The sequence below is a fragment of the Pantherophis guttatus genome, chromosome 5 (genome assembly GCF_059756535.1).
Source record: "Pantherophis guttatus breed Tessera chromosome 5, ASM5975653v1, whole genome shotgun sequence".
In the NCBI taxonomy this organism is placed as follows: domain Eukaryota; kingdom Metazoa; phylum Chordata; class Lepidosauria; order Squamata; family Colubridae; genus Pantherophis; species Pantherophis guttatus.
Genome location: NC_142067.1, coordinates 64,507,720 through 64,534,869, shown reverse-complemented (window position 1 = coordinate 64,534,869; position 27,150 = coordinate 64,507,720). Strand labels below are relative to the sequence as shown.

At 39.3% G+C, this 27,150-nt stretch overlaps 2 protein-coding genes across 5 annotated transcripts in view; one reads left to right on the top strand and one right to left on the bottom strand.

Moving 5' to 3' along the window:
- LOC148113422 (uncharacterized) overlaps nt 1-27,150 on the bottom strand; it is a 112,119-nt gene that overhangs the window by 60,496 nt on the left and 24,473 nt on the right. For 2 of the 3 annotated variants that reach the window (XR_015728222.1, XM_087871293.1), the window contains exon 1: nt 12,688-12,791. The exons of the other annotated variant lie outside the window; for it this stretch is intronic. Coding sequence is in view for 1 of the 2 variants with exons in the window: in XM_087871293.1 (XP_087727419.1) it covers nt 12,688-12,703 (16 nt within the window). In the remaining variant the exon portion in view is untranslated. Of the gene's footprint in view, nt 1-12,687; nt 12,792-27,150 lie in introns of those variants that run through there. 3 annotated transcript variants of the gene reach the window in all.
- CYBB (cytochrome b-245 beta chain) overlaps nt 9,666-27,150 on the top strand; it is a 30,808-nt gene continuing 13,323 nt past the window's right edge. Inside the window, exons 1-11 of one of the 2 annotated variants that reach the window (XM_034423798.3) lie at nt 9,671-9,795; nt 11,738-11,833; nt 14,556-14,666; nt 18,489-18,573; nt 19,637-19,782; nt 19,991-20,181; nt 21,087-21,216; nt 23,357-23,449; nt 23,814-24,067; nt 24,811-24,973; nt 26,517-26,663. In XM_034423798.3, the coding sequence (XP_034279689.1) occupies nt 9,751-9,795; nt 11,738-11,833; nt 14,556-14,666; nt 18,489-18,573; nt 19,637-19,782; nt 19,991-20,181; nt 21,087-21,216; nt 23,357-23,449; nt 23,814-24,067; nt 24,811-24,973; nt 26,517-26,663 (1,461 nt within the window). In that variant the 5' untranslated portion in view covers nt 9,671-9,750. Of the gene's footprint in view, nt 9,796-11,737; nt 11,834-14,555; nt 14,667-18,488; nt 18,574-19,636; nt 19,783-19,990; nt 20,182-21,086; nt 21,217-23,356; nt 23,450-23,813; nt 24,068-24,810; nt 24,974-26,516; nt 26,664-27,150 lie in introns of both variants that reach the window. The other variant, XM_087871291.1, reaches the window with a different exon arrangement.

The window sequence follows — 27,150 nt, the reverse complement described above, 5'->3', positions numbered from 1 at the left end:
GTGACATTTGAATGCTTCCACTGGTCCGCTGGTGTGGCGGCGTTGGGTTGCTGTCAGGTGCGGAATATGGCGGGCTGGTTAGCATGACAGACTGTAGCAAGGTGCCCCTTGCGGTCGCATCCCTGGCACACTGCCTCTTTATATCTGATAAATATAAAAAAATATAAAGCCTGATGGATCCTGAGAGATTCCAGATGGAGCTTGGGCCATTTCCTGAGGTTCTAGCACACGACTCGGCTGAGGACTTAGTGGCCGCCTGGGATAGGGCGGCGGCTGATGCTTTAGACCGAGTCGTGCCTTTGCGGCCTCTGACCCGGCGCCGGTCTCACCTGGCTCCTTGGTATACTGAGGAGCTGAGGGAGATGAAGCGCCGGAAAAGACGCCTAGAGAGCAGTTGGAGGGCTAGTCATTCTGAATCCGACCGAACACTGGTAAGATCTCATATTAAGAATTACCTAGTGGCGATAAAAGTAGAGAAGAGTAACTACTTTTCTACTCTTATTGCGTCATCAGATAATCGCCCAGCCGCCCTGTTTAGGGTGACCCGCTCTCTGCTCCATCAAGAGACGCGGGAAGACCCCTTGGAGGGTAGAGCTGAGGATTTTGTATAATATCTGTATGACAAAATTGCTCAGATTCGTGAACAGCTAGACTCTGACTGGATTGATCCAGAGGAGATGACAGGGGCAGGTCCTGAGAATATTATTTGGGAAGAGTTTGATCCTGTGACTCCCGAAAGCGTGGACAGGATACTGAACAGACTAAATGCGACCACATGTTTATTAGACCCGTGTCCATCCTGGTTGGTACTGGCCTCCCGGGAGGTGACGCGAGGCTGGCTCCAAGAGATTATAAATGCTTCTTTGAGTGAGGATGTCTTTCCCACCATCTTGAAAGAGGCGGTGGTGAGGCCCCTCCTCAAGAAGCCCTCCCTGGATCCAGCTGTATTAGCAAATTATTGTCCTGTCTCCAACCTTCGCTTTGTTGCAAAGGTTGTTGAGAGTGTGGTTGCACGACAACTGCCTCAGTACCTGGATGAATCGAATTATCTAGATCCGTTCCAGTCGGGATTCAGGCCCGGGTACAGCACAGAGACAGCATTGGTCGCATTGGTTGATGATCTCTGGAGGGCTCGGGACAGGGGTTGCTCCTCTGTCCTGGTCCTACTAGACCTCTCAGCGGCTTTTGATACCATCAATCATGATATCATGCTGCACCGGTTGGAAGGGTTGGGGGTGGGGGGCACTGTTCTACAGTGGTTCTCCTCCTTTCTCTCTGACCAGTCGCAGTCTGTGTTGACAGGGGGGCAGAGGTCGACCCCGAGGCCCCTTATATGTGGGGTGCCACAAGGATCAGTCCTCTCGCCCCTTCTATTCAACATTTATGTGAAGCGCTGGGTGAGATCATCCGTGGTTGTGGGGTGAAGTACCATCAGTACGCTGATGACACCCAGCTGTACATCTCCACCCCAGACCACCCCAATGATGCCCTCGAGGTGATGTCCCGGTGCCTGGAGGCCGTACGGATCTGGACGGGGAGGAACGAACTCAGACTCAACCCATCCAAGACCGAGTGGCTGTGGTTTCCGTCGTCCCGATATAGTCAGTTGGCGCCATCTCTGACTATTGGGGGCGAGTCGTTGGCCCCCACAGATGGGGTTCGCAACTTGGGCATCCTCCTGGACTCACGGCTGTCTTTTGAAGAGCATATGACGGCCGTAGCCAGGAGGACTTTTTATCAGGTTCGCCTGATTCGCCAGTTGCATCCCTTTCTGGATTGGGACTCGTTATGCACGGTCACTCACGCCCTTGTCACCTCACGCCTGGATTATTGTAATGCTCTCTACATGGGGCTCCCCTTGAGAAGCACCCGAAGGCTCCAACTGGTCCAGAATGCGGCTGCGCGGGTGGTAATGGAAGCAATGTGGCGCTCTCATGTAACCCCCCTCCTGCGCGTGGTCTTCTGGGTGCTCTTCAAGGTTTTGGTTACTATCTTTAGAGCGCTCCATGGCTCAGGACCAGGGTACTTACGAGACCGCCTCCTGCCACCAATAGCCTCTCACCGACCAGTTCGCTCCCATAGAGAGGGACTCCTCAGGGTGCCGTCGGCCAAACAATGTCGACTGACGGCCCCCAGGGGGAGAGCCTTTTCTGTGGGGGCACCTACCATCTGGAACGGGCTTCCCCCGGAGTTACGAAACATCCAAGACTTACGCATATTCCGCCGTGCCCTGAAAACATTTCTATTCCAACAAGCTGGTCTGGCCTAACTCTCCCTTTTTAATTGGCTTTTAAACTGGCTTTTAAATTGGGTTTTAAACCTCTTTAGATAAATTTGGATGTTTTTAATCTTTGAGCCTAAATTACTTAATCTGTTTCTTAATAGTTTTTAACTTCTATATGTATTTGTATTTATTATGGCTGTTCCCCGCCCTGAGTCCTTCGGGAGTAGGGCGGTATACAAATATGAAAAATAAATAAATAAATAAATAAATATCTGCACGCTGCCCTGGCATGCTTGCCCCCACATCCTGCACACAGTGGCTGTCTTTCCTCTGTGTCTGGGTATCGCTTCTTTTTCTCCTTTTCTGATTGTAGCTGACAAATGTCATCTTCATCTTCTGATGACTTGATTAATTTGGTGCTCTCCTGGTGGACTGGAGAGGACTGGCGCGAAGCTGTGGCATTTCCCATCTTTTGTAGGACTGCTGCAGATTTGTGCGAGGATTCCGTTGCTCTTGCCCCATTGAGCACTATCTGTAGAGTGAGGTCAGGCTTTGCTAACAGCCCCCTTTGTAAGCTAATGTCCCTCACTCCACTGATGAGCTGCTCTAGCAGTACGTCCTCCAGCTCTCTAAACTCGCAGTAGGCAGCGGCCTTCCTCAATGCCGCCACATAATGGTTGATGGATTTGCCTCCTTCTTGCACTCCGCTATGGAATTCACGCCATCGGATGAACTTGGATTGCACTGGAGCGTAGTGTGTTTGCAGTGTGTTCTGGAGATTGGCCCAGGGCACCGTCTGCACAGCAGCTGGTGCGACGAGTGCCTTAGCCATGTCAAACACCTTGTTTCCACAATAGCTGAGAAACAATGCTCTTTTTCAGTTGTCCAATAGCCCTAGGAGGTCGTTGGCCTCCATAAAGCACTCGAACCTGGTCATGTATGAGTCCCAATTGTCTGTGGCTGGGCTGAATGGAGTTGGCGGGGCTTGAGCAGTCATCGTGATGGTTGATGCAGTTCAGTCACTGCAGTTGTAGCCTATCGATGCCTGCCGGTGGCCCTCCTTCCGTTGGGAGTGCGATCTAATTCAGCTCTTTTCGTTCACTGCTCTTCCAATCCCACCTTCGTCACCAGTGATAGATCGGATGATGGAAGAGACAGGACTCAGTGCAAACAGTAACAACAGCTCTTTATTGGTAGATCGGAGCAACCCAGCAGTCTGACTGCCTGCCCTTATATAGGGAGCTGTCAGATGGGTCGGCCAATGGGGATTGAATATTTTCCTGCCAGATTGGCGGACCTGAGTGAAGCCTATGCTCACTCTAATTCAATATGCAACACTGCCCACTCCCAGTTCTATAATATTTATGATATTATTTTGATGTACAGTAACCAGAGCTGTAGACAGCTTTCAAATCTGGTCATTCCAGAGGTTTATAAAAGAGGATTAATGTATCCACATTTTAATTTTCAGTTCCTTTTCCAATGATTTGAAACATGGAACTTGTCTTTTACTTACAGCAACCACTCACTGTATTGACTCTGTAATCAGGCTATCTACTACGCTGCTGAGATCTGTTTCCTGATCATAATCATGCCAATTCACATTCAATCAAAGGACAAAATAAAATGACCAGAACTGACAAAAAAAGAACTAGTGTAACACTCAGATTTCAAACTATAACACCAGATCACCAATATGATTACATTCTTTAAAAGACCTAGGCCTAGGTGTATGAAATAGGTATTAGTTAATGCCAGAAATAATCACAGTCCCAAATAATACCTTGTTTTGAACAATTACATATAAATAAAAACAATCATATTGTAAATCTGATATCATAACCCTGCGATGGGTGTTATAACATTTCTAGAATAAGCATGCTTTGCTCTAAAGAGGTACAGAAGAAAGTATCTGGAATAATTGAAGTTTGATTAGGGTTGCCAGGTGTCCACTATTTGAGCGGACAGTCCACTTTTTTCACATTATGTTCACTATTTTTTTTATTCAAAAGCTTTATGATGAAATGGTACGTAATCTAAAGCTGTACCGTCTAAGAGAATAAGGATAGGAGAATCGCGTTTTGTCTTTTTTTTCATAAGTTAGAATGAGACAAAGATCGAATGTTCATTGCAATAATCACATTTTACACAACAGTGCAAAAAACGCATTAAAGCAGTTATCTTTTGATATCAAAAATGTAGTACTGACTTCCACCTGGCTCCGCAAGCTTTGAAGACACTCTTTTATGAGCGCCCGTTCTCTGGTTCCGTAAAAGCCCCAGTACAGCTGAAAAACTGCTGTCTGGAGGCTTGGAACCCTCTCCCCAGGCAAAGGGGAGAGAGAAGAGTCGACAGGCGGGGGTAGAGCCCCCCAAGTGCGCTAGGAGAAATCCTGGGGCGCAAAGGGTGTGGGCTCCCTGTTGAAGCCTGTCAAGCCACTCCGGACCAGAGACGACTCCGCTGAAGCGGAGCTAGAAGCTGCGACCAGAATCTGCAGAAAATCAACGGGGGGACTTTTAACATCTTTACTTTGAGAGCAGACAGAGCAAATCAGGAGAAAACAAAAGGAAACTTGCAAGTAACACTTTAACTCCGTTTTAATATGCAGAAAATGGCGCCTGAGGGCGGGAGGAGGAAACTACCAGGGAAAGTGCTCATTAAGGCTTGTTAACGTTTCACAGCTACTGGATTACACCCTAAGAGAAAGTTTTAAATGGAAGCAGCCAGGAAAAGAATTTGGTATTGAGGAAAAGAATTTGGTACTGACTTTAACTAAAATCTGTTTTTTATACTGTGTGGAAAAAAGTTGAATTGTTGTCCTGATAGCTGGATAAATACAAAGTAGCTGAAATATGGCTGACAACAGGGCTGGTGAATCAGCAAATTCCCAAGCTGTGACTGTCCAGGCTTTTCAAGAACTTCTAGACTTTTTTACCTCAGCCCTGCTGAATACAATCGAAAGGGCTTTTTCAAAAAATAGCTCGGGAAATTATAAGCAGTTGTTACAGGGACAGCAGGAAATTATTCAGAAGAATTTGTTTTTGGAAGATCAGGAAATGGACAGGATTAAGAGATTGGCTGGTACAGCTGAAACAAAGGTTTTGGTGGACGTTTCCATTCCAATGACAGAAAAGCAACAAATGGTTTCTTTATTGCAAGCTGACAATCTTTATGGCAATAAATTTTGGCTATATGGACAAAGAAATGGATTGAATGATTATACAAGCAAGAAGAGACGAAATGAGGATTTCAAGTTAGAAAATGTGACCTCAAGAAGAGAGCGAGTATTTCAGAAACATCAACCTCAAATCACCATTTTAAAAGTTTCCAAAATAAAACTGGGGGGATTGTTGAAAGAATTTATAAAAAAAAGGATTGGAAAAAATATAAAAAGAAGTGAAGAACAGAAGATTAAGAAAGATATTTTCCTGTGGATTTTGAAATTGGCATCGGGCAAATATGTGTTTTAATGGTATTAAAAGATTTTTAAAATGTTTAACATAAGGTTATATTATTTTACAAGATATATGAGATAAATTGTATAAGCTTTTAGGATGTCTAACCCTTTGAAGCGAAGAGGATTAATGTTAAACTCAGAATTTTATTGCAAACTGATAATTAGTTTTGGATAGTTAAGGGTTGTTCTTTAAAAAGTTAGAGGTATTAAGACGGTTAATTGAAAAATTGAAAGATACCCTCCTGTAGATTCTGAAATTTATATTTGGTAAATAAGTGTTTTAAAGGTATTAAGAGATTTTTAAAATGCTTAACATAAGACTATATTATTTTAAAAGATATATGAGATAAAATGTGTAAGATTTTAAGATGAAATTTTTTTCTTTTTTTCTGGTATAGAAATGGAATTTATTCATGATTTCTATTGTTTGTAAAACTGCTAAAGTATCGGATTATGCATCAAGGAAAAGGTTTATATATATATATGTAGGAAGAATGAATTTAATTTAATTGGTTTTGAGAATTTATAAAAGGGAGGTTGTTGAATTGGAGCAAAGGGAGTTAAAGAACATGTGGGAGCTTTGAACTTTATAATTTGTTAATTTATTTTAGCATATGTTTGTTAGATGCTATACCCTGTTTTTGCTCTGGGAAGTCAGGGGTGGGGTGGGGAGGGTGGGATAAGGGATGGGGGGGGGAAAGTGGTGAATAGAGAAATGTTTTAGTAGAAGAAAGTGTATTCTATGAGTAGAATATAGGAGTTGCTCAGATACTAAAGGAGGAAAATATTTCACAGCAAAGAAGTTAGAAAGGAGAGAGGAGGAGGGGGTAGGAAGAGGAGAGGGAGGGAGAGGAATGGAAGAAAGGAGAGGAGGAAGGGAAGGGAAGGGGACAGGAGTAGGAGTAGGAGTGAAGGTGAGAAGGGGGAAAAGAAGAGAGAAGTGGGGGAAAGGGAAAGGTAGTAGGATGAGGTGGGAGAAGAGGTAGGAGAGTAGGAGAGAAGAGGAGGGAGGGACGGGAAAGAAAGGAGGAGAAGAAGAAGGTTTGTTGTGGAATGAGGGAAGAAAGAGAAGAGCAACTCCGAATGTAATTAAAATGTCTTATTTTAATGCTTTCTTTAAGGGAAACATGTATATGGAGGATTTCTTATGTATAAAAAAATGTACAATTTATGTGGGGAAGGGGAAGGGTGGGGGGAGAAAATTGTTTGTATTTCTTATAAAACTTTTTAATAAAAAAAAAATGTAGTGCTGAAGGTTTTTGCCGAATTTTCGAATTCTGCGAAGAAACGAGAAGAGTTGAAATCATTTGTTGAGTTTTGCGAGTCAGAATTCCATGAAGTTTTGCACCATGTTCCAACACGTTGATTAAGTTTGTTTAAAGCGGTTGAAAGACTTCTTTTAAACTGGATACCTCTAAAATCGTATTTTATTTCTCTTGGATCTGATGAGTGCCACAAGGTTATCTGGAACCTTATTTCGGATCAGGAAAATGAACTCGGAAAGAACGATGAACCAACAATTTCAGAATTGTATTTATATTTCACGCACTTCTTCATGTCAATAATGCAAGACACCCTACTGAAGCTGGAAAGCAAGAAAATTCTTGCATGTGATCTTCACATTATCATGTGTAAGCTACGTGATTCTTTGCAAAAAAAATACAACGAGCAGTTTTTTGGAATGAAAGTTTTATTTGCTTTACGTAAAAAACATTTGCCTGAGAATGCCGTGCAAAAGTTCAAGAAAGAAGCCATCAACGTATATCAAAGAGCCATTGCGTACCTAGAAAAGTGGTATAATTTCACCGATTCAGTATATGAGACGCTAAATTGTTTCAATCTAATTGATCGCAATAATCCTCCAACTTTAGAAGAAATGACGTACATCTGGTTATTATCACCATGGCGAGAAGAACTTCCACCCAACACTCTCTTCGATGAAATTTCTGCCTTAGAAGAAGTTTATGTTCATCTGCAGGGCGATTCATCCCTTGATAAGTGGATGTACTTTTTCATGAAAGAGCCAGCTCCAAGTTTACTGAAACTGTTCCAGTATTGTGCATCAATTCCGGTATCAAATGCAAACGTTGAACAAATTTTCAGCATTATTTATTTATTTATTTATTTATTTTTCAATTTATATACCGCCCTTCTCCCTGAGGACTCAGGGTGGTGCACAGCCAGAATTAAAAACATGAAATACAAATATTAAAAACAATTAAAATCTATATAAATTTGGCCCAAAATTTAAAAAACCACAAACCAATTAAACATTTAAAAATTTAAAAAAATTTCTTCCTAAGCCAGCCCGGCTTGCTGGAAAAAGTGGGTTTTAAGGGCACGGCGGAAGGCACTGAGGTCTTGGATTCTCCTTATCTCTGGGGGCAGCTGATTCCAGACGGTAGGTGCCCCCACAGAAAAGGCTCTCCCCCTGGGGGTCACCAGCCTACATTGTTTGGCTGATGGCACCCTGAGGAGGCCCTCTCTGTGGGAGTGCACTGGTCGCTGGGAGGTCGTCGGTAGCAGCAGGTGGTCTCGAAGATAGCTAGGCCCTATGCCATGGAGCGCTTTAAAGGTGATAACCAACACCTTGAAGCGCACCCGGAAGACCACCAGGAGCCAGTGCAGCTCGCGCAGGAGCGGTGTTACATGGGAGCGCCATGCTGCTCCCATCACTACCCGCGCTGCTGCATTCTGGACCAGCTGGAGCCTCCGGGTGCCCCTCAAGGGGAGCCCCATGTAGAGAGCATTGCAGTAGTCAAGGCGAGAGGTGACGAGGGCGTGAGTGACTGTGCACAGGGAATCCCGATCAAGAAAGGGCCGCAACTGGTGAATCAGGCAAATCTGATAAAAGGTCCCCCTGGTTACAGCCGTCAGATGTTCCTCCAAGGACAGCTGCATATCCAGGAGGACTCCCAGATTGCGAGCCCTTTCTGTGGGGGCCAAGGACTCGCCCCCAATAGTCAGTGATGGAGTCAACTGACTATATCTGGATGCCGGGAGCCACAGCCACTCAGTCTTGGAAGGGTTGAGCTTGAGCCTGTTCCTCCCCATCCAGATCCGCACAGCCTCCAGGCACTGAGACATCACTTCAAGGGCATCGTTGGGGTGGCCTGGGGTGGAGATGTACAGCTGGGTGTCATCAGCGTACTGATGGTATCTCACCCCACAACCACGGATGATCTCGCCCAGCATCATGGGAAATTTGTAGACTGACGAACGTAACCGACTGCTTGCACCATCAGTTCGAAGTGAACTTTGTATATTTTTTAATATTTCTCAACGTTGTACTGAAATTAAAGAATTATTCCTTAAACACAAAAAATTGATCAAAGCTACGCAGTCAAATAAAAAATGCACACGACAGCTAAAAGTTTGGTGGGTGATGCAGAACATTTTGAAAAGAAGGTTGAAATTTACTCCTCAATTGTTTTTACTGGGTATAACGACGGATTGTACAGTATTAGAGACTAAATTGATTTTGAACTTAATATCAGCAGCTAGGCTGTTGGTAGCGCAATACTGGAAGAAGGACTCTTTGCCTACTATTGAAGAGTGGATACTGAAAGTAACGAACTTAGCAGAAGTTGGAGGGGGGGGAAATTCTTTTTTTCTGTAAAACTTTTCAATAAAAAAAAATGCACACGACAGCAAAGTAAAATGTAATTTAATATTTTACATATTATTATAATATATTTGATGTTTTGAATTTTAGGTAAAGTTTTGAAGTGATTATTTTAATACGTGTTAAAATGTTTGTAAGAAAATATATAATTTAATTGTAAAAATTGTTTTTATTTTTTTACTACTTAAACCCCCCCCCTCCGTTCGCTATTTTTTGAAAGCAGACCTGGCAACCCTAAGTTTGATTTTTAAGTATGAATTTTTAAAGAGAAAAGGGTGGACATTATTCTGAACACATGGAGGTTTATCTAATGCATGCAAGATGAAATAAGGAAACAGATTGTTGCAAGCCTTAGTTTGCACTTCCTTTTCTGAAGGAGAAAAAAAGCACATACTATATGATAATCAAATACAGCTCAGATTCACAACAGTTCTCATTGTCATCATGGGCAACTGGGTAGAGAACGAGGGACTCTCCATATTTGTCATTGTAAGTACATTCATTATGCATTTTAGTTTTCCAGAACTAAAATCCATTTAGTTTTATAAAAGCATCTTCAACTCAAGAAGTACAAAAATCTAAAAATGTCTTCCTGTTTTGAATGCATTGTAATGTTAATATATGCAGTATTTTTTTAAAAAAATTTGATTTATATGCCGCCCTTCTCCGGAGACTCAGGGCGGCTTACAATGCGCTAAGCAATAGCCTTCATACTTTTGTATATTTATACAAAGTCAGCTTTAGACCACTGTACTACCAAGGCTCTTCGATTTTAAGCAAGAAGAGTGTTACAGCTTTAAAAACAATTACTTATAGAGAACTCTTAATGAAATATGAACTGTCCTATTGGAAAAAAATAGGAAATAAATATGATTTATTTAAAAAGTTTAGTTAAAGGATGGTAGCAATTTAAGGGCTTGCAAAAGAAATTGGTGCCTTTTATAGATTATTATAAATTGTTATGTGAGTAGACATTTTATTTATGCCTTTAATTGTGTCTTTTTTCTCTACCGACTAGTTTTGAATACTTTTTTGGATACCAGTATGATACTAACAAAGTTTTTTGGGATTAGTATAAAATTACGCTGGACCATGAAACCATTGTTTACTGAATTTTTACCCAATTTATATAATTTCTAATTATATATTATTGTAGATATTTCCTTCAGAACTAAGTAATTATCTATTTTACTAAAGTAGTCGCATATAACAAAAGCAGCTCAGATTTCCAGGTAGATTCCAAAATGTGGACTACCTTTCTGTGCAACTTTTGAAGGCTACTAAAATATAATTAAAGCGCTTGATCAGTAAGCAAACAAAGTTAATGAAATTGACAATATTAACACCACTAAGGGTAAGATTTTAAGAAGTTTCACTTAATTTTGAGAAAGCTCATCTGCATTTAACATTGCTGTGATCAGTCTGTGAGAAAATCAGGGCATAGTCACCATCTTGTCTCTACTAGTGACAAAGAGAAAGGGTCAGGATCAGTGGTCTTCCTGTTCGGTCCGGTTCTCAAGAACCGTTAGTAAAACTGGCGGGAGGCTCTGCCTCCCGCCCCGGATGTCATCATAGGTGATCTGCGCATGCGATCCTGTTGCGAACCGGTAGTAAAGGTAAGCCCATCCCTGGTCAGGATGTTAAGCAGCAGCACCATTACTGACAGTATCCAAAGCTATTTTATTGCTCACGGTTAGGTTGAGGATGTAATTTGAAATTTAAAAACAGCAATGCAGTTCTAAGTGTCATCATTTACCTAAAGACCACCATCATTTTAAGATACTACAGGTAGTCCTTGAGTTATGAGCACAATTGAGGCCAAAATTTATGTTGCTAAGTGAAACATTTGTTAAGTGAGTTTACCCCCTTTTTCAATTTTTCTTGCCACTTGTTAAGTGAATCATGCCATTTTTTAAGTTAGTAACATGGTTGATAAGTGAATCTGGATTCCCCATTGACTTTGCTTGTCAGAAGGTCGTAAAAGCTGATCACATGACCCCAGGACACTGCAACCATCATAAATATAACCACTTGCAAAGCATTTGAATTTTGGTCACATGACTATGGGGTGCTGCAATGGTCATGTGAAAAACGGTCATAAGCCACTTTTTCAGTGCCATTGTAACTTTGAATGATCACTAAATGAACTGATTTAAGTTGAGGACTACCTGTATTGAAACACTTTGCACTTGGGGAAAAACCCAGCCTGCATGGAATACAACGCAATATAATTGTCTGAACCTATTTGGACTCACTGTTGAATGTAACTGTTAAAAGTAGAATTGGTTCAAATTGGGCTGTATAACCTTTTGACTTTGCTGCTTTTCTCAAAATCTGGGCTAGAATTTCCAGAAACCTATTCTGATCATTAGATCTTGCAATTATAGTAAAGTCCTGAAAATAATTTTAGGCCATGTTTTTCTTCTTTCAGCTAGTATGGCTGGGTTTAAATGTTTTCCTCTTTTGGCATTACTACTTAATATATGATAAAGGGATACTGTACTATTATACAAGAGAACTTCTTGGGGTAAGTCCTACATCACATGCTGTTTGTTTCCATGTTTCAGTGAACTTCATCATTGTTCTAATGTTTACTGGATTTGCTGCTAATTGTAGCTCAAAATGTGCATCGCTGATTTATACAGCCAGTTCTAACTTTTCAAGGTGATCAGCTCTGGAAAACAGTACTAGTGATAGCTTCTGCAAATCCACAACAGAAGGCAGGAAAATGACCACATTGAATACAAGTCTTTCTCCTCAGCTTTTCTTTAGTGATGTTGTGTCTAAAGTCTGTATGGCACTAGGTCATTAATGCTAGCAGTTTCTCAGGGAACTCGCAGATAGTTAACCAAAATAGCCATGTATGATTTCCAGTAAAGTCCATGGGTTCACAATTGAATCTATTAATTTTAAGATGCAGATAATGATAGCTCCAGAAGTTTATCTGAGTTCTCCCTGAATCTATAGGTAATAGTACTTCAAGCTTAGTCTTCTGGTTCTCTCCTTTTGACAAACAGGTGTCTCAATTTATTCTATATTGATGAAATCTAAAGTTCCTTTGGCTGTATTCATTCCCAATAATATCTGCCCTCTGTTAAGAGTCAATCAGCTTCAGTGGTTACTAATTTCAAGATGTGTCATCTGGAATTCCCAGAATTTCTCAGGCAGCTTCAAGCACATATCTTAAAGTTGCTAAATGGCTAGGGAATTCTGGGACTTCAAGTCCACACATCTTAAAGCTGCTAAAGTTGAGAAACACTGGTCTACTCTCTCATAATTTGTAGGTTACCAGCAATGCCTCATTTCCCCCCCAAATTTGAGAGTAAATCTCCTTTCTTTCTGTTGTCGTCCATATGATAATTGGATTGATTGAGAACCCACCTGTGATTGTAGCCATTTGACCAGCTTGCAGAGGTCCAGTTAAGCCTTCAATGTTTCTCTTTGCTTTGGGAAAAAACTTGAGGTTAAAACTCTCTTCTTAGTAATGCTGGCATGGGCAAAATACTTTTCCTTGCTTCTTTTAGCAAGAGAGAAACTACTGGGGAGAGCAAAGTTAAGCCCAGTCCCATCCAGTGATCCTGATCAGAAACACTAAAAGTTAGATTTACTTTTCCCCAGAAATTCTAATTATTGCTTCCTCTGCTGTTAATTTTAATAGACCAATAGCCTGGGGTTGGTTTTTTTGCTGAAAATACATCAGGAAGAAATAATACAGTATGATATTATGCTGAGAGTGAAAATCTAGATACATATATAGAATATTCCTCCATGATAAAATGTCAATTTCTTTTTCTCTGAAATGTTGCAACTTTATTTCAGCTTGACTGTTATAAAATGCAGCTGTCTATTAAGCAATCTTAGAAGTCCCTGTTCAAGCCCATTTCCCTTTTTTTGTCCTTTCACTTCACATCTGAATCAACGGTCAAGCAAACCAAATATAACACTCCTCCTTATTTAAAAATAATCCTTGTAGGATAATAACCCTAAACCACTGGAAGTTCTGTTACATCTATTACAAAGCAGAAAAAACAATGTGTGGTGCATCAGGATTCATTTGTTTCTCCTCCCCTCCTCCCACCATGAGAAGAGCCTAACATCAGCCACTACTAGAAGGGGAGGGCAGTCTTCCGGGAAATATTCTTAGGTGTTGCTTAAGAGTATTGCCCCATCAAGAACTTGATTCTTCTTGCTTTATGCAGGAATTGGAAGCAGAGTTTGAGCAAGACACAAAGGGAAATAGTAACAACAGTACATTACAAATTCATCTGGTTTAGTACTATCTAGCTGGGTAGATATAGAGCGATGCAGGCTGCACAACAGGGTGTCCAACTTTGGCAACTTGTAGACTTCAACTCCCAGAATTCCCCAGCCAGGTTGGACATCCCTGCTGCAGAAAAAATAGTTATTTCTCCTTTTTTTTTCCAGTCTAAAAGCATATGAAAGTGTCCCAAAATTCTGAAGGGAAACTAATTCCAAAAATTACCACAAATCAATAATTTTTGAATTGAGCAGAAATATTTTAAGAGTGGAGGGAAGAGAAAACTACTGGATAAGAAGAGTAGAAGCCACAAAGCAGATGTAACTGTCAAGAGAGTTCCACCAAAAACAACAAAACCAATGAACAGTCACAATGTGCAATAGTTAGAATCTCAGGAAAAACCCACCTTGTTCCTCTTAAAATACCTTTCTTCCCAAATTGTGTTTAAGGAATGCTATGGTGCTCTTTTCCTCCATGCTCCATCTTTTGATAACCTTTCTTCTGGGCAAGATGGTCATCCATAGGATCACTTAAAATAAGCTGAGGTGTTAGTCATCAGAAATAGTCTTGCCTCCATAGAAGCTTTGAATTTAAATAATGTTACTCTGTCTCTTAGAACCATACTATGACTTTCAGTTAGTATCAGTTAGTCTATGTTATGCCAACAATGCAAAGTTTCTTGGTGTACATTAGTTTGCAGTTAGTGTTTGTTTCAGACTTAATCCTATTTTTCTTCACATTCATATATATTGCAATAGATTTTTGTAAATGGCACCCCAGAAGCTCATGACTTTTCAGATGTTGTTAAACTATAATTCCCAGCATTCCTTTCTATTAATCATATTGGCCAGGTCTGCTGAGAATAGCTCAACAACATCCACAGTCCCTATATAATTTTAATGTTGATTCTCCCTAGGGCTTTTAGTTCTATTTCAATATATCCTTAAATGATATTGCTTGATTAATTATGATCCCATTGTCTGATGTTTAGCCTTATTTGGCATTGGCCCGGGCACCTGCAGCATGTCTGAATTTCAACTGCCTATTAATTCTGCTTCCTGTCTGTAGAAATCTGCTTTCCTTTCTCAGAGGCTCAAGTGCAGTAAGTATTTACTATTTTTAATGAAAAAATCATCATCATCCTAAGCAAACAAGGGTTGTCTTCTATTCTTTTAATCTTGTAGGTTACCTACTATTAATACAAATATTGTGATAGTGAATGAACTTTCTCTGAAGATGGTGTTCTGACTTCTTTGAACAGCTAAAACATGAGACTATTCAGAGTAGAGTCATTCATTGAAAGGGCGAAATTGCCTTCCCCACCCTCCTGGAGGCCCTCTGGAGGCCGGAAACAGCCTGTTTCCCGACTTCCGGTGGGCCCGGAAACAGGGGTGAAATCTACTTACCTTCCCTACTGGTTCGGAAGTGCACATGCCGTGCGGGAAGTAACAACAACCGGGCAGGTGGGTGGAGCCTAGCACTGCCATCGCTACCAGTTCTCCGAACCACCTGCCGCCATTGTTACCAGTTTGGCCGAACTGGTCCAAACCGGTAGCATTTCAACCCTGCCCGGAAGACCCGAAAATCAGCTGGCCAGTACGTGCATATGTGCTAAAGCTTAGCTAGGGCAACGCTCGAGTGCCACCTGTGGAACACATGCCATAGGTTCACCATCATGGTCCTAAGGTGTTGGAGAACCAATCTCTTGAAGCATTTCATCACTACAGACTTTAATGTGATAGGTCTGTCATCATTTAGGCAGTTAATCACTATTTTCTTCAAGACTGGGACAATAATGGCTGCTTTCAAGCATGATGGAACATTGGCCGTTTGCAGGGAGATGTTAAAGATCCTTGTCAGGACCCCTGCTAATTGATTGGCACAATTCTTTACCACTATCCCCAGCACCCCATCTGGGCCTGCAGCTTTGCAAGGATTCACAGCCTTCAAAACAGCTCTCACTTAGTGCTCATAGAGAGTGAGTGGCTGGGAATCAGAAGGCTGGTGGGCAGTGGCTATGGGATCTGGTCTTTTCTCCTCTTGGCGGGTGAAGAAGGTGCTCAACTCCTCCACCAACGAGGGGTCAGCATTGACCGTGTTTCTCGTGTTGCCCTTATAGTTAGTTAGATGCTGCAGTCCCTGTCAATGTGCTTTGGGTTATTATCGGCCAGATGGTTCTCCACGTTATGTTTGGATTGTTGTTTAGCCATCTTAATGCCTCTTCTAAGTTTGCCCTGGCCTCTCTGTATATATCACTGTCCCCTGCCTTAAAGGCAGAATCTTGGGCTCTCAGAAGCGTTCGTACCTTGGTAGTCATCCAGGGTTTACAATTCCCATAGACTTTGATGCACTTATCCATTGTTACGCTGTCAGTACATGCTTTGATGTAAGAGAGTAAGGCGTCAGTGTATTCATGCAGATCGTGATGTACTCCACTCAGTAGTTTCAAAACAGTCCTGCAACTGACTGAGAGCACCCTCTGGCCAGGTTTTAACCATTTTCATGGCTGGCTGAGTTCTTTTTCTGAGAGGGACATACTTCGGGCATAACAGGAGTGAAATATGGTCGGATGTACCCAGGTGGGGGAGGGGATTGCTCTGTATGCCTGTTTCAGGTTAGAGTACGCACAGTCTAAAGTGCTTTTCCCTCTGGTGGAGAACTGCACATACTGCACAAACTTAGGGAGAACTGTCTTTAGACACACTTGATTGAAGTCCTCAGCCATGACAAAAGTGCCCTGTGGATGAGTTTGCTGCTGCCTGGAGATGATGTCATATAGCTTAGAAAGTGCCATGCTGACATTAGCATCAGGTGGAATATAAGCAGCTATAATGATTATCACAGTGATTTCTCTAGGCAGATAAAATGGCCTACATGTGACAATCATCAGTTCCACATTTGGGGAGCAATACATATAAGCTATTCTGCTGTTAACACACCAGTTACTGTGTATATAGATACAGAGTCCTCCTCCCTTGCTCTTACCGGAGTTGCCATTTCTGTTGAAGCAATAAGTGACATGGCTTGTCATCCCCACTTCTGCATCAGGTACAGATGGATGTAGCCAGGTCTCTATTACAACCATCACACAGCTTTCATGGAGAAGCCTGTTTGCTGCCATCTGCAGCTCTAATTCGTCAATTTTGTGGACAAGAGATCTGGCATTCAACAAAGACACTAGGCAGTGCTAGTCTGTGTGGCTGCTTTTGAAGCTGAGCCAGCAGATGGAAAATGGAAAAATAATGAAATTAGGATATGTAGATTTAATGATTATTAGATAGATAAGATAGATAGATAATTTTATTTCTATACTGCCCCTCTCCCGAAGGACTCGGGGCAGTGCACAGCCAAGTAAAAAACACAATACAAATCCCAATTAAATTTAAAAATTATTAAAATTATTACATTTTAAAATTATTAAAATAATTTAATAATTTAAATTATTAAAATTATTACATTATTATTAATAATTTAAAATTATTAAAATTATTACATTCTTACATTAATAGATTATTTTAAAAAATGGATGTCATATTGTAACTATAGAATAAGAATTTAATGTTAGTTTCATTTATATCTGTTGTAAAAGAAGTCAGGAGTCATTCTCTCTTTGTATCCCTGTTACTTTTTATTTTGTTATGCTTCTGTTGTCTCTCTCTGTTTCTTTACTCTTTTTTTCTTCTACTCTAGGGATGTCAAACTCAAAGGGGCTGGATTTGGCCCATGGGGTGCTTAGATCTGGCCCATGGGGCTGCCCTGGAAACAGTGAAGGACCGGCTTGCAGTGCCTCTGCCAGCAAAAAATGGAGCTTGGAAGTCCTCTTGAGCTCCGTTTTTGCTGGCAGAGGGTTGCAGGAGGCCATCACAGCTGAAAACGAAGCTCGGGAACCCATTTTTGCTGGCAGAGCGCTCAGGCCACCATAGGCGCCCCCGATATGAGTGACGTTGAGCTGGCCATGTCTACCCTGGCCATGCCCAACCTGCCCCTCCGAGGTCAAACACAACCCTGATGCAGCCCCCAATGAAATAGAGTTTGACACCCCTGTTCTACTCTTTTTCTTATTATTAGTTCTTGTTAGTTTTTATCTTTCAGTCTTCAAATACGATAGCTATTTTTTAAAAAAAGAAAAAAGAAAGAGATATTCTTGATACTGTGGTCCCAAACGATGAAAATCCTGATCAATTAGTCATATCTTACCTGTGACTACAAATTAAGATTAAATAAAATCAATAGAATATCTTTATAATGCCAGTATTCTCAATGCAGTATTCTGTGCTAACTGAATTTCAAGGCCCCTTCATATAAAACACATTGTAAATAAGTGTAAATATGAAGTTATTGGGGTATGAACTGCTATATCAGAGCTACAGTAAAGGCCATAGCTGACACACTAAAGTAAACTGCAACAAATCACTTTTTGCCATAGGATCCCTTTTGTACCTAATAAAAACAATGGATTCAGAGGGAATACAACTTTTCCAGAACAAATTAAAAACAATATACCTTCACGTATAAAACATTCACTAACAGCACATACATTTTGTCCAGATTGAGCTTCAATTTATTGCTCCTTAACAGCTCCATAACAACTCCAACAACTCCGTAGCATGCATTGTTTTAGCACTTCCATTATCCACCCAGATGAATAAAAAGGAGAAATGGAGGGGATGATAATTTAAAGCTAGAAGAGAAAAACGGGCATGTTGCTTATAACTAAAGGCACATTCACAGTCAAGGCCTCCTCATTTGTTAGGGCCTGAAACAGATTCAATGGAGGCAGGTAGCAACTGGCAATGGGGTCAGCAAACTTTATGAGGTATTGTTTAGTATCAGCTCAAGAATGGGTAGATAGCACTTCAAACTCAGAAGAGAGAACCAGGAGAGACAGATGTATTGTATTTCACTTTTTCTTTTGAATCTCTAGTGTTGCTCAGTGCGTGTCAGAAGACAGTTGGACAGAAACCTGACATTTCACAAACTGGTGGCCTGGATGATTGCACTACATACTGGTGGGTGTTCCAAAGTTCTATTTTATTTAAAGTCTCATCAGTTTAATGAACAAAACTCATACTGAAAGAACAAGTTTCTGGAAAGACATGAGAAGTAAAGAAGACAAAACATTTGTTAAACTGATAAAAGAGAATATTTGTACCTCAGGGTTGGGCTGCAGGGTCCTTGGTGCTCTCTGAGCTTGGTTGTTTTCTTCCAGATGTTTATTACCACTCTAACTAGCTAACATCATCAGTGTAGTCCATTTGCTAAACCATAATACAGTAGGATATTGAATGAACTTGTCCACTCTGCTTTATAAAACATGACTTTTAGTTTTCTCTGCTGTACAAATCCAATCATAGTCAACAGATTATGATTAAGTAAACCATGATTTAGTACAGTATAGAAATCCAGATTATAATTCTGGCAACTATCAGACATGCAGAGGATATATGAAAGAGAAGTTTATTCTATATAATTATATTTAATTTTAGATGTCTCAGGTCATCAATTCCTATACAAAATATTAAAAAGAAATAACTTTGTAAACTTTTTGTTTAAAAGAAAATAGAAAGAAAAGGAACATAATATCTTGATATAAATTTACTGGGGTTTTCGCAGTTTTCATTACTGTGAATATGTGTTAGCAAGATATCTTTTTCATGTCCTGTCAAATTCCTTCAGCATTAAATGTACTTATTCTACCTTGCTGTCAAAGTTCTTGTGCTATTTTATATTTATTTCCAAACATTTTATATTTATTTCCAAACAAATGTCTACTTTTTCAAATTTTGCACAAAACCATTCACAGATTAATTTAAAAAAGCCACCTCATTACAACAGGAGAAAAATAATGTATTTAAAATAACTATGTATACAACTTAAGAATAGAAACAAAATGACCTATATCTGTAAAGTATGTATCTTTTATATTTTATAGAATGTTTCAGTTCTCAAAATAATTAGCAAAAAAAGCCCCTTTCCATATGAAAAAACAAAGCATTTTATAAGTGATTTATCTCTTTAATATTTAATATATTTTTTATATCCCGTTTTTTATTTATTTTTATTTTTTGCCAGCAATCCATACAATTGCACATTTATTTAACGTTGAAAGATTGGTGGATGCACGCACTGAAGAAAATGGAACCATTAAGGGTGCACTGTCTGATCTGGGTGACCAGTTAGGTGAAAGTTACCTGAATTTTGCCAGAAAAAAAATTTCGGTAAGGAGATGGGAGAAAAATCAGAGGATTATTGTTTCTCATGCATACATACAGAAAGATGTTATTTTTCCCTATAATCATCGCTACCCTAACAAAATGCTTTTTATTGGGGATATTGTTGCTTGGTTTTAAAGCAAAAGAAGTTATGCAACTCTGTCAGAATGGGTGTGTTTGGTATTATTATATCAACCTGATTTTTCCTTTCCAGAACCCTATCGGTGGCCTCTATGTGGCATTTACGACTTTGGCTGGCCTCAGTGGCGTTATCATTACATTGTGTCTAATACTAATTATCACATCATCCACCAAAACCATTCGCAGATCGTACTTTGAAGTATTCTGGTTTACTCACCATCTCTTTGTTATTTTTTTTGCTGGTCTTGTCATCCATGGATTTGGGTAAGTATTTGCACTTATTCAGATATCACATTCAAGAACTGCCTAGAGACAGTATCAAAGGGGCTTTCTTAGGACAATCTATCAGAACAATAAATGACTGAAGTCTGTAATAGAATCATTTTTAACCTGATGTCTTTAGACCAAGGGTCCCCAACACCTGGTCCATGGACTGGCACCAGTCTGGGGCATGCCAGAAACTGGGTTGCGCAAACAGGCGAAGCCACACCTGTGAGATGCCTGTGAGGTAGCATGCCAAACCACACCCCCTCCAGTTCACAGAAAAACCTTTCTCCATGAAACCGGTTCCTGGTGTCCAAAGGTTTGGGAGCCCCTGCTTTAGACTGTAGTTCCCAACTGGCCATGCAGTCTGGGGCTGATGTAGTTATAATTCAAAATAACGGAATGTGAACTCCTGAAACAGCTAATATGAATGGGCTTCTTCCATAACGTTTTGCTTTTTAACACTGAACTTGAAGATATATGTAATTGGATTGGTAGTTGTTCTAAATACACAACGGTTTAAATTACATAGCCCATATGTGTGGACTAGAAAGTAGCTAAAATGTAGGTACATAAATTAAAATTATTTAGTAAGCAATGGAACATACTGTTCCTAGTTCATATATTGTACTATGACACAATGTTCATTTTGATGTAGTGTGATGTATAAACCACAACATAAGCGGCGTGTTTAACATGCAATGATTATACCATGGATTGGTACAAAAGTCTGAATTATGATGAGTGACTATCATGGGAAATATATATCAATAAATATATATTTCATTAATATGTTGTTTTCAGAATTAGTGCATAATATTCCTGTCATGCTTCTTGTTTAATTGCTATGGATGTTTTTACAATGGATCAGTATTATTGCTCCTAACACTTGGTGTTATTTGCAGAAGAATCGTACGTAGGCAAACCACTGAGAGCTTGTTGGTGCATGTACCAAAAGATTGTGCCAAAAATTACACAATCTGGGGGGAAATATCTTCATGTCCTAAACCACAGTTTGCTGGAAATCCTCCCATGGTATGATCTCTTGCTTCCTTGTTAAAAAAAACCTACACAGCTGTAAAGACTGCTGAATTTTTAGTGTTAATGTTAGAGTTTGCTGAAAGAAAGAAAAGTTAGAGAAAATAGTTGAGGGTTCAATCAGACCATAATTTATATGAACATTATTATAAATATTTGATGTAAACATATTTTCATTCATATGTTCAAAAGTAGTTTCAGACAAAGGACAACATATTTCTTAACAGCAATAGACTTCTGAAATTAGAGATTTGTGAAAGATGCAACTTCCTATTAACCAATAGCTGTAAGCTTTTGCAAGCAACAAACTTCTTGTCTGTACAAAAGGCTAATGTCTGATTTCACAACTGAAACAAATTCTGGTATATACAAAGCAGCTAAGTTAGGGTTGCCAGGTGTCCACTATTTGAGCGGACAGTCCACTTTTTTCACATTATGTTCACTATTTTTTTTCACAAAATAGTGGACATTTTTTTTATTCAAAAGTTTTATGATGAAATGGTACATAATCTAAAGCTGTACCGTCTAAGAGAATAAGGATAGGAGAATCGCATTTTGTCTTTTTTTTCATAAGTTAGAATGAGACAAAGATCGAATGCTCATTGCAATAATCACATTTTACACAACAGCACAAAAAACGCATTAAAGCAGTTATCTTTTGATATCGAAAATGTAGTGCTGAAGGTTTTTGTCGAATTTTTGAATTCTGCGAAGAAACGAGAAGAGTTGAAATCATTTGTTGAGTTTTGCGAGTCAGAATTCCATGACGTTTTGTGCCATGTTCCAACATGTTGGTTAAGTTTGTTTAAAGCGGTCGAAAGACTTCTTTTAAACTGGATACCTCTAAAATCGTATTTTATTTCTCTTGGATCTGATGAGTGCCATAAGGTTATCTGGAACCTTATTTCGGATCAGGAAAATGAACTCGCAAAGGACGATGAACCAACAATTTCAGAATTGTATTTATATTTCACGCACTTCTTCATGTCAATAATGCAAGACACCCTACTGAAGCTGGAAAGCAAGAAAATTCTTGCATGTGATCTTCACATTATCATGTGTAAGCTGTGTGATTCTTCGCAAAAAAAAATACGATGAGCAGTTTTGGGGAATGAAAGTTTTATTTGCCTTACGTAAAAAACATTTGCCTGAGAATGCCGTGCAAAAGTTCAAGAAAGAAGCCATCAACGTGTATCAAAGAGCCATTGCGTACCTAGAAAAGTGGTATAATTTCACCGATTCAGTATATGAGACGCTAAGTTGTTTCAATCTAATTGATCGAAATAATCCTCCAACTTTAGAAGAAATGATGAACATCTAGTTATTATCACCATGGCGAGAAGAACTTCCACCCAACACTCTCTTCGATGAAATTTCTGCCTTAGAAGAAGTTTATGTTCATCTGCAGGGCGATTCATCCCTTGATAAGTGGACGTACTTTTTCAAGAAAGAGCCAGCTCCGAGTTTACTGAAACTGTTCCAGTATTGTGCATCAATTCTGGTATCAAATGCAAACGTTGAACGAATTTTCAGTGTCATGGGAAATTTGTGGACTGACGAACGTAACCGACTGCTTGTACCATCAGTTCGAAGTGAACTTTGTATATTTCTTAATATTTCTCAACGTTGTACTGAAATTAAAGAATTATTCCTTAAACACAAAGAATTGATCAAAGCTGCACAGTCAAATGAAAAATACACACGACAGCAAAGTAAAATGTAATTTAATATTTTACATATTATTATAATATATTTGATGTTTTGAATTTTAAGTAAAGTTTTGAAGTGATTATTTTAATACATGTTAAAATGTTTGTAAGAAAATATATAATTTAATTGTAAAAATTGTTTTTATTTTTTTACTACTTAACCCCCCCCCCCCCGCTTGTCCGCTATTTTTTGGAAGCAGACCTGGCAACCCTAGCTGTCTTTCTATTTAAGCGAGTGAGTTCACATCTCATGCTAAATCATAAAGTGATTAATTTTAGTTTAATATCTATGCACAGCCACTGGGATTTAAAAACCATTGTTTCAGTTGAACCATGTTAGATGAATTCAAGGAATAGTGTCATATGTGAACATTTATTAAGAAAAGTTAAACAATTCTTTATTCTCCTTTTACTCATTCTCTTGGCAGACATGGAAATGGATCATTGGCCCTATGATTCTGTATGTTTGTGAGAGATTGGTGAGGTTTTGGCGCTCACAGCAAAAAGTGGTTATTACAAAGGTAAGAGTCATAAAGGTGTCTTCTTACCTGTCTTATGCCACTAAAAATGTTAGTCATTTTGTTGTTGCCTTATCACCAGTGATACCTACAGACATAGATACCTACACATAATGAGATCCAATGCTGGGAAGAAATTTCCAAATTAATCATCAAATTATTTAACATATTTATTTGGAAGTTTCTTCCCAGCATTAATATAATTAACAATTCAAAATATTCAAAATAATTTGAATGAATGAATTTCATTCAAATTCTAAATAAATATTGGACTTAAACTATTGTTACTTCGTTTATCAAATTTGTGTTAACTTAGGACAAACTTTGATTTCCTCTGGCATTCTGAGAATTTTATTTCTTGTGTCAGGTTGTCACACATCCTTTCCAAACCTTTGAGCTCCAGATGAAAAAGAAAGGCTTTAAGATGGAAGTTGGACAGTACATTTTTGTCAAATGTCCTGAAGTATCTGTACTGGAATGGCATCCTTTCACACTGACTTCAGCCCCTGAAGAAGATTATTTCAGCATTCATATACGTGTTGTAGGGGATTGGACAGAAGGTTTGTTTAAAGCTTGTGGATGTAACAAAGAACAACTCCAAGAAGCTTGGAAACTTCCTAAGTATGTATTCATCATAATAGTAATTATATTTTCTATGAAATATCTTGTTATAAAGTGTCAATCATAAAATTAAATTTGGACCCTTTCAGTGCTATTCAGTACTATCAAAATGGGAAAAAATCTTAAATGGCTTAATTGTACTATGAAAGATCAGATATTCCTTGACAGAGATGAGTTTATCAACACTGGGAGCTCAAACTAGAGTACATTATAATTATTATTATGGCTTGTTGCACAGTTAGCCAGATGATTAGATTGGGTTTGGCACTTTTATCTACCTATCAAATCCTTCCCAAGGACCTGAGATAGGCAGTTGTTATTGAATCAATCAATCAATTAATTGAATTGTGGATGTAAGCTGTTGCAGTAAAGCTGCCTGGGATAGACATATGTCATTGCTTGACCGTCTTAAAGGTTTCATTGCAGGATATAAGCTGTTCCAAAGAAAGCTGCCTTTTGCAACTGACTGATAATGATTTTGTCATTGCCGATGTGTTCAAGTGTTGGTCCAGAAGTTTTGGGATTGCACCCAAGGTGCCTATTATTGGTACTATCTTTGCTTTATTATTATGGGCTCTGATTACAATTAAAATAAATTCTTCAAAATATGGAATAGTCCCTAAATAGAGTAAGGTTGGCTTCAGCCTGGTGGTAGATTATTACAGTATGACTCAGTAACAATGAGTCGTACTATAATCTTTCAATCAAACAATAAAATCTGAAACTTTATCTTCTCATTCTAGGATAGCTGTAGATGGTCCCTTTGGTACTGCTAGTGAAGATGTGTTCAGTTATGAAACCGTGATGCTTGTTGGTGCTGGCATAGGGGTTACCCCTTTTGCATCAATCCTCAAATCTGTGTGGTATAAGTACTGCAATAATGCCATGGACCTAAGACTCAAAAAGGTATGACCCCAAATCTGTTCCTGAGCATTCAACATTTGTTTTCTAGCATTCAATAGCACATATACGCTATAGCATATATACGCTATAAAAACTAGTATATCACATCCAACTTTCCCCACCCTTCCCCATCTTTTTCAGATGTCTTGGACTTTACAATTTCCAATTAATATGGCCAAGTTGAAGAAGACAGATTTATATTATAATATAATGCTTAAATATATATATATAAGGAGAGAGACTGTGTGAATAAATTAGGAACTGTCCTCACTTGACTCGAACTATAGCTTAAACATGTCCCAATAACTGCTTTTTTCTGCTATGTTCTCACAATATTTCTTTTGTTTTTATCCTCAACTAATATCATTATCATTTTCTTCCTGACTTTAAAATAGTGTTTCTCTCTTTTTCTAACACAATTTTATTTATTTATTTATTTATTTATTAGTTCGATTTATATGCCACCCTTCTCCGGAGACTCAGGGCGGCTTACAATGCTTTAAGCAGTAGCCTTCATACTTTTGTATATACCTGTTTAGTAGGGCTTTTTTGCCCCCTCCCAGCGGTGTTCTATTTTATACAAAGTCAGCTTATTGCCCCCACAAACCGGGTCCTCATTTTACCTACCTCGAAAGGATGGAAGGCTGAGTCAATCTTGAGCCTGGTGAGAATTGAACTCGCAGTAATTGCAGGCAGCTGGCAGCTAAGTGCTACTTTGACAGCAGTTTTAGTCCGCTGCGCCACCAAGGCAATTTTCTATGAACAAAATTAGACATTCCTCACTGACTATTTGGTTGCTGATGCAGTTAGCAATTGGCATTTGCTTGGCTCCTGTTGCTCCATGCATAATAACAACAAACGTCTAAAGTTGGAATGGAGTAGAGAAAATGACACTTTCCCAAGGGAATTAAGTTAAACACGATACTACACAAATGATTACATGCAAATTGGAACTGCATGTGAGTTTTATTGGCCAGTCACAGACATTTCTAGTGAATCAGAAATAGTAATAATAAGAATAGTGAAAAGAATATGGTCACACAATACCCTTGTTGGTAGAAGTCACAGAAAAGCAGCAATGCTTCCAGAGGTGACAAAATCAGCACCCAGATAACAGAGACTTCCTATTTTGGCTTAATGAGACTGAACATCTGCCCAAGTGATGTCTGACACTTATCAGGTATTCAAGCTCACTGTAAGTAAGAGTTTAGTGTTCTTCTGAAAAAGCATTAGACTGGCTTTTAAAACATGAGCTTAGTACTACCTTGAAAGTAAAAACATGAACTTAGTACAGTTGAACCTGGAAATACAGCTGTGTTTGCCAGCTGTGTATTGATGTTTCTGTTACCCTGAATGAAAAAAATCAACTCACATTTTAAATATTTCTGTTCTTTTCACTTCTATGCTAGGTTGATATCTACATTATTATAACCAAGGGATTGTCAGATGTGGCAGTACTTTGTGGGTTTAAGGGGGAATAAGTGAATAAAGTCACCTAACTAAAGAGGATCTAATAATGTGAACATGTTCAATTTTATTCCCTCAGATCTATTTTTATTGGCTGTGCCGAGATACCCAGGCCTTTGAATGGTTTGCTGATCTCTTACAATCAGTGGAGGCTCAAATGCAAGAAAAGAATCAGACAGATTTTCTCAGCTACAACATCTATCTTACTGGCTGGGATGAATCTCAGGTAACTATTAAATCAGAGCAATTGGATCTTTAGGAAAGGCAGGCAATCACTGCATATCTCCTAAGCAGTGGGATCTGGTTGGTTGGACTGGATCCAGAGTTGCTACTGCCCATGAATCCAACAGGCTTTTATTGGCCATTTTCACCAGTTGTCACATTATGGATTCCACCACTAAGGCACCACCACAAATATTTGAAAAGTAAATACTGTAAAGACAGATGGCAGCAGATCTAGATGTATCAACAGATTTACCAATTTTTTCTCATGGATAATTGTGATCACACTGTACTGAGACTAAAGTGTTATTGCTGAGAATCAAAGGCAAGTGGGTATCATCAATGCAAACGATTCAAGCAAGCTTATTTATTACAGCAATGCAAATGTTTCAAAAGAGACTCTTCAGAATGCATGGGATGGGAGTGCGTATGAAGATGCTTTTTAAGGGGTTGATACAGTAGTTAGCAGCATCTTCTTCCAGGCAGGCATG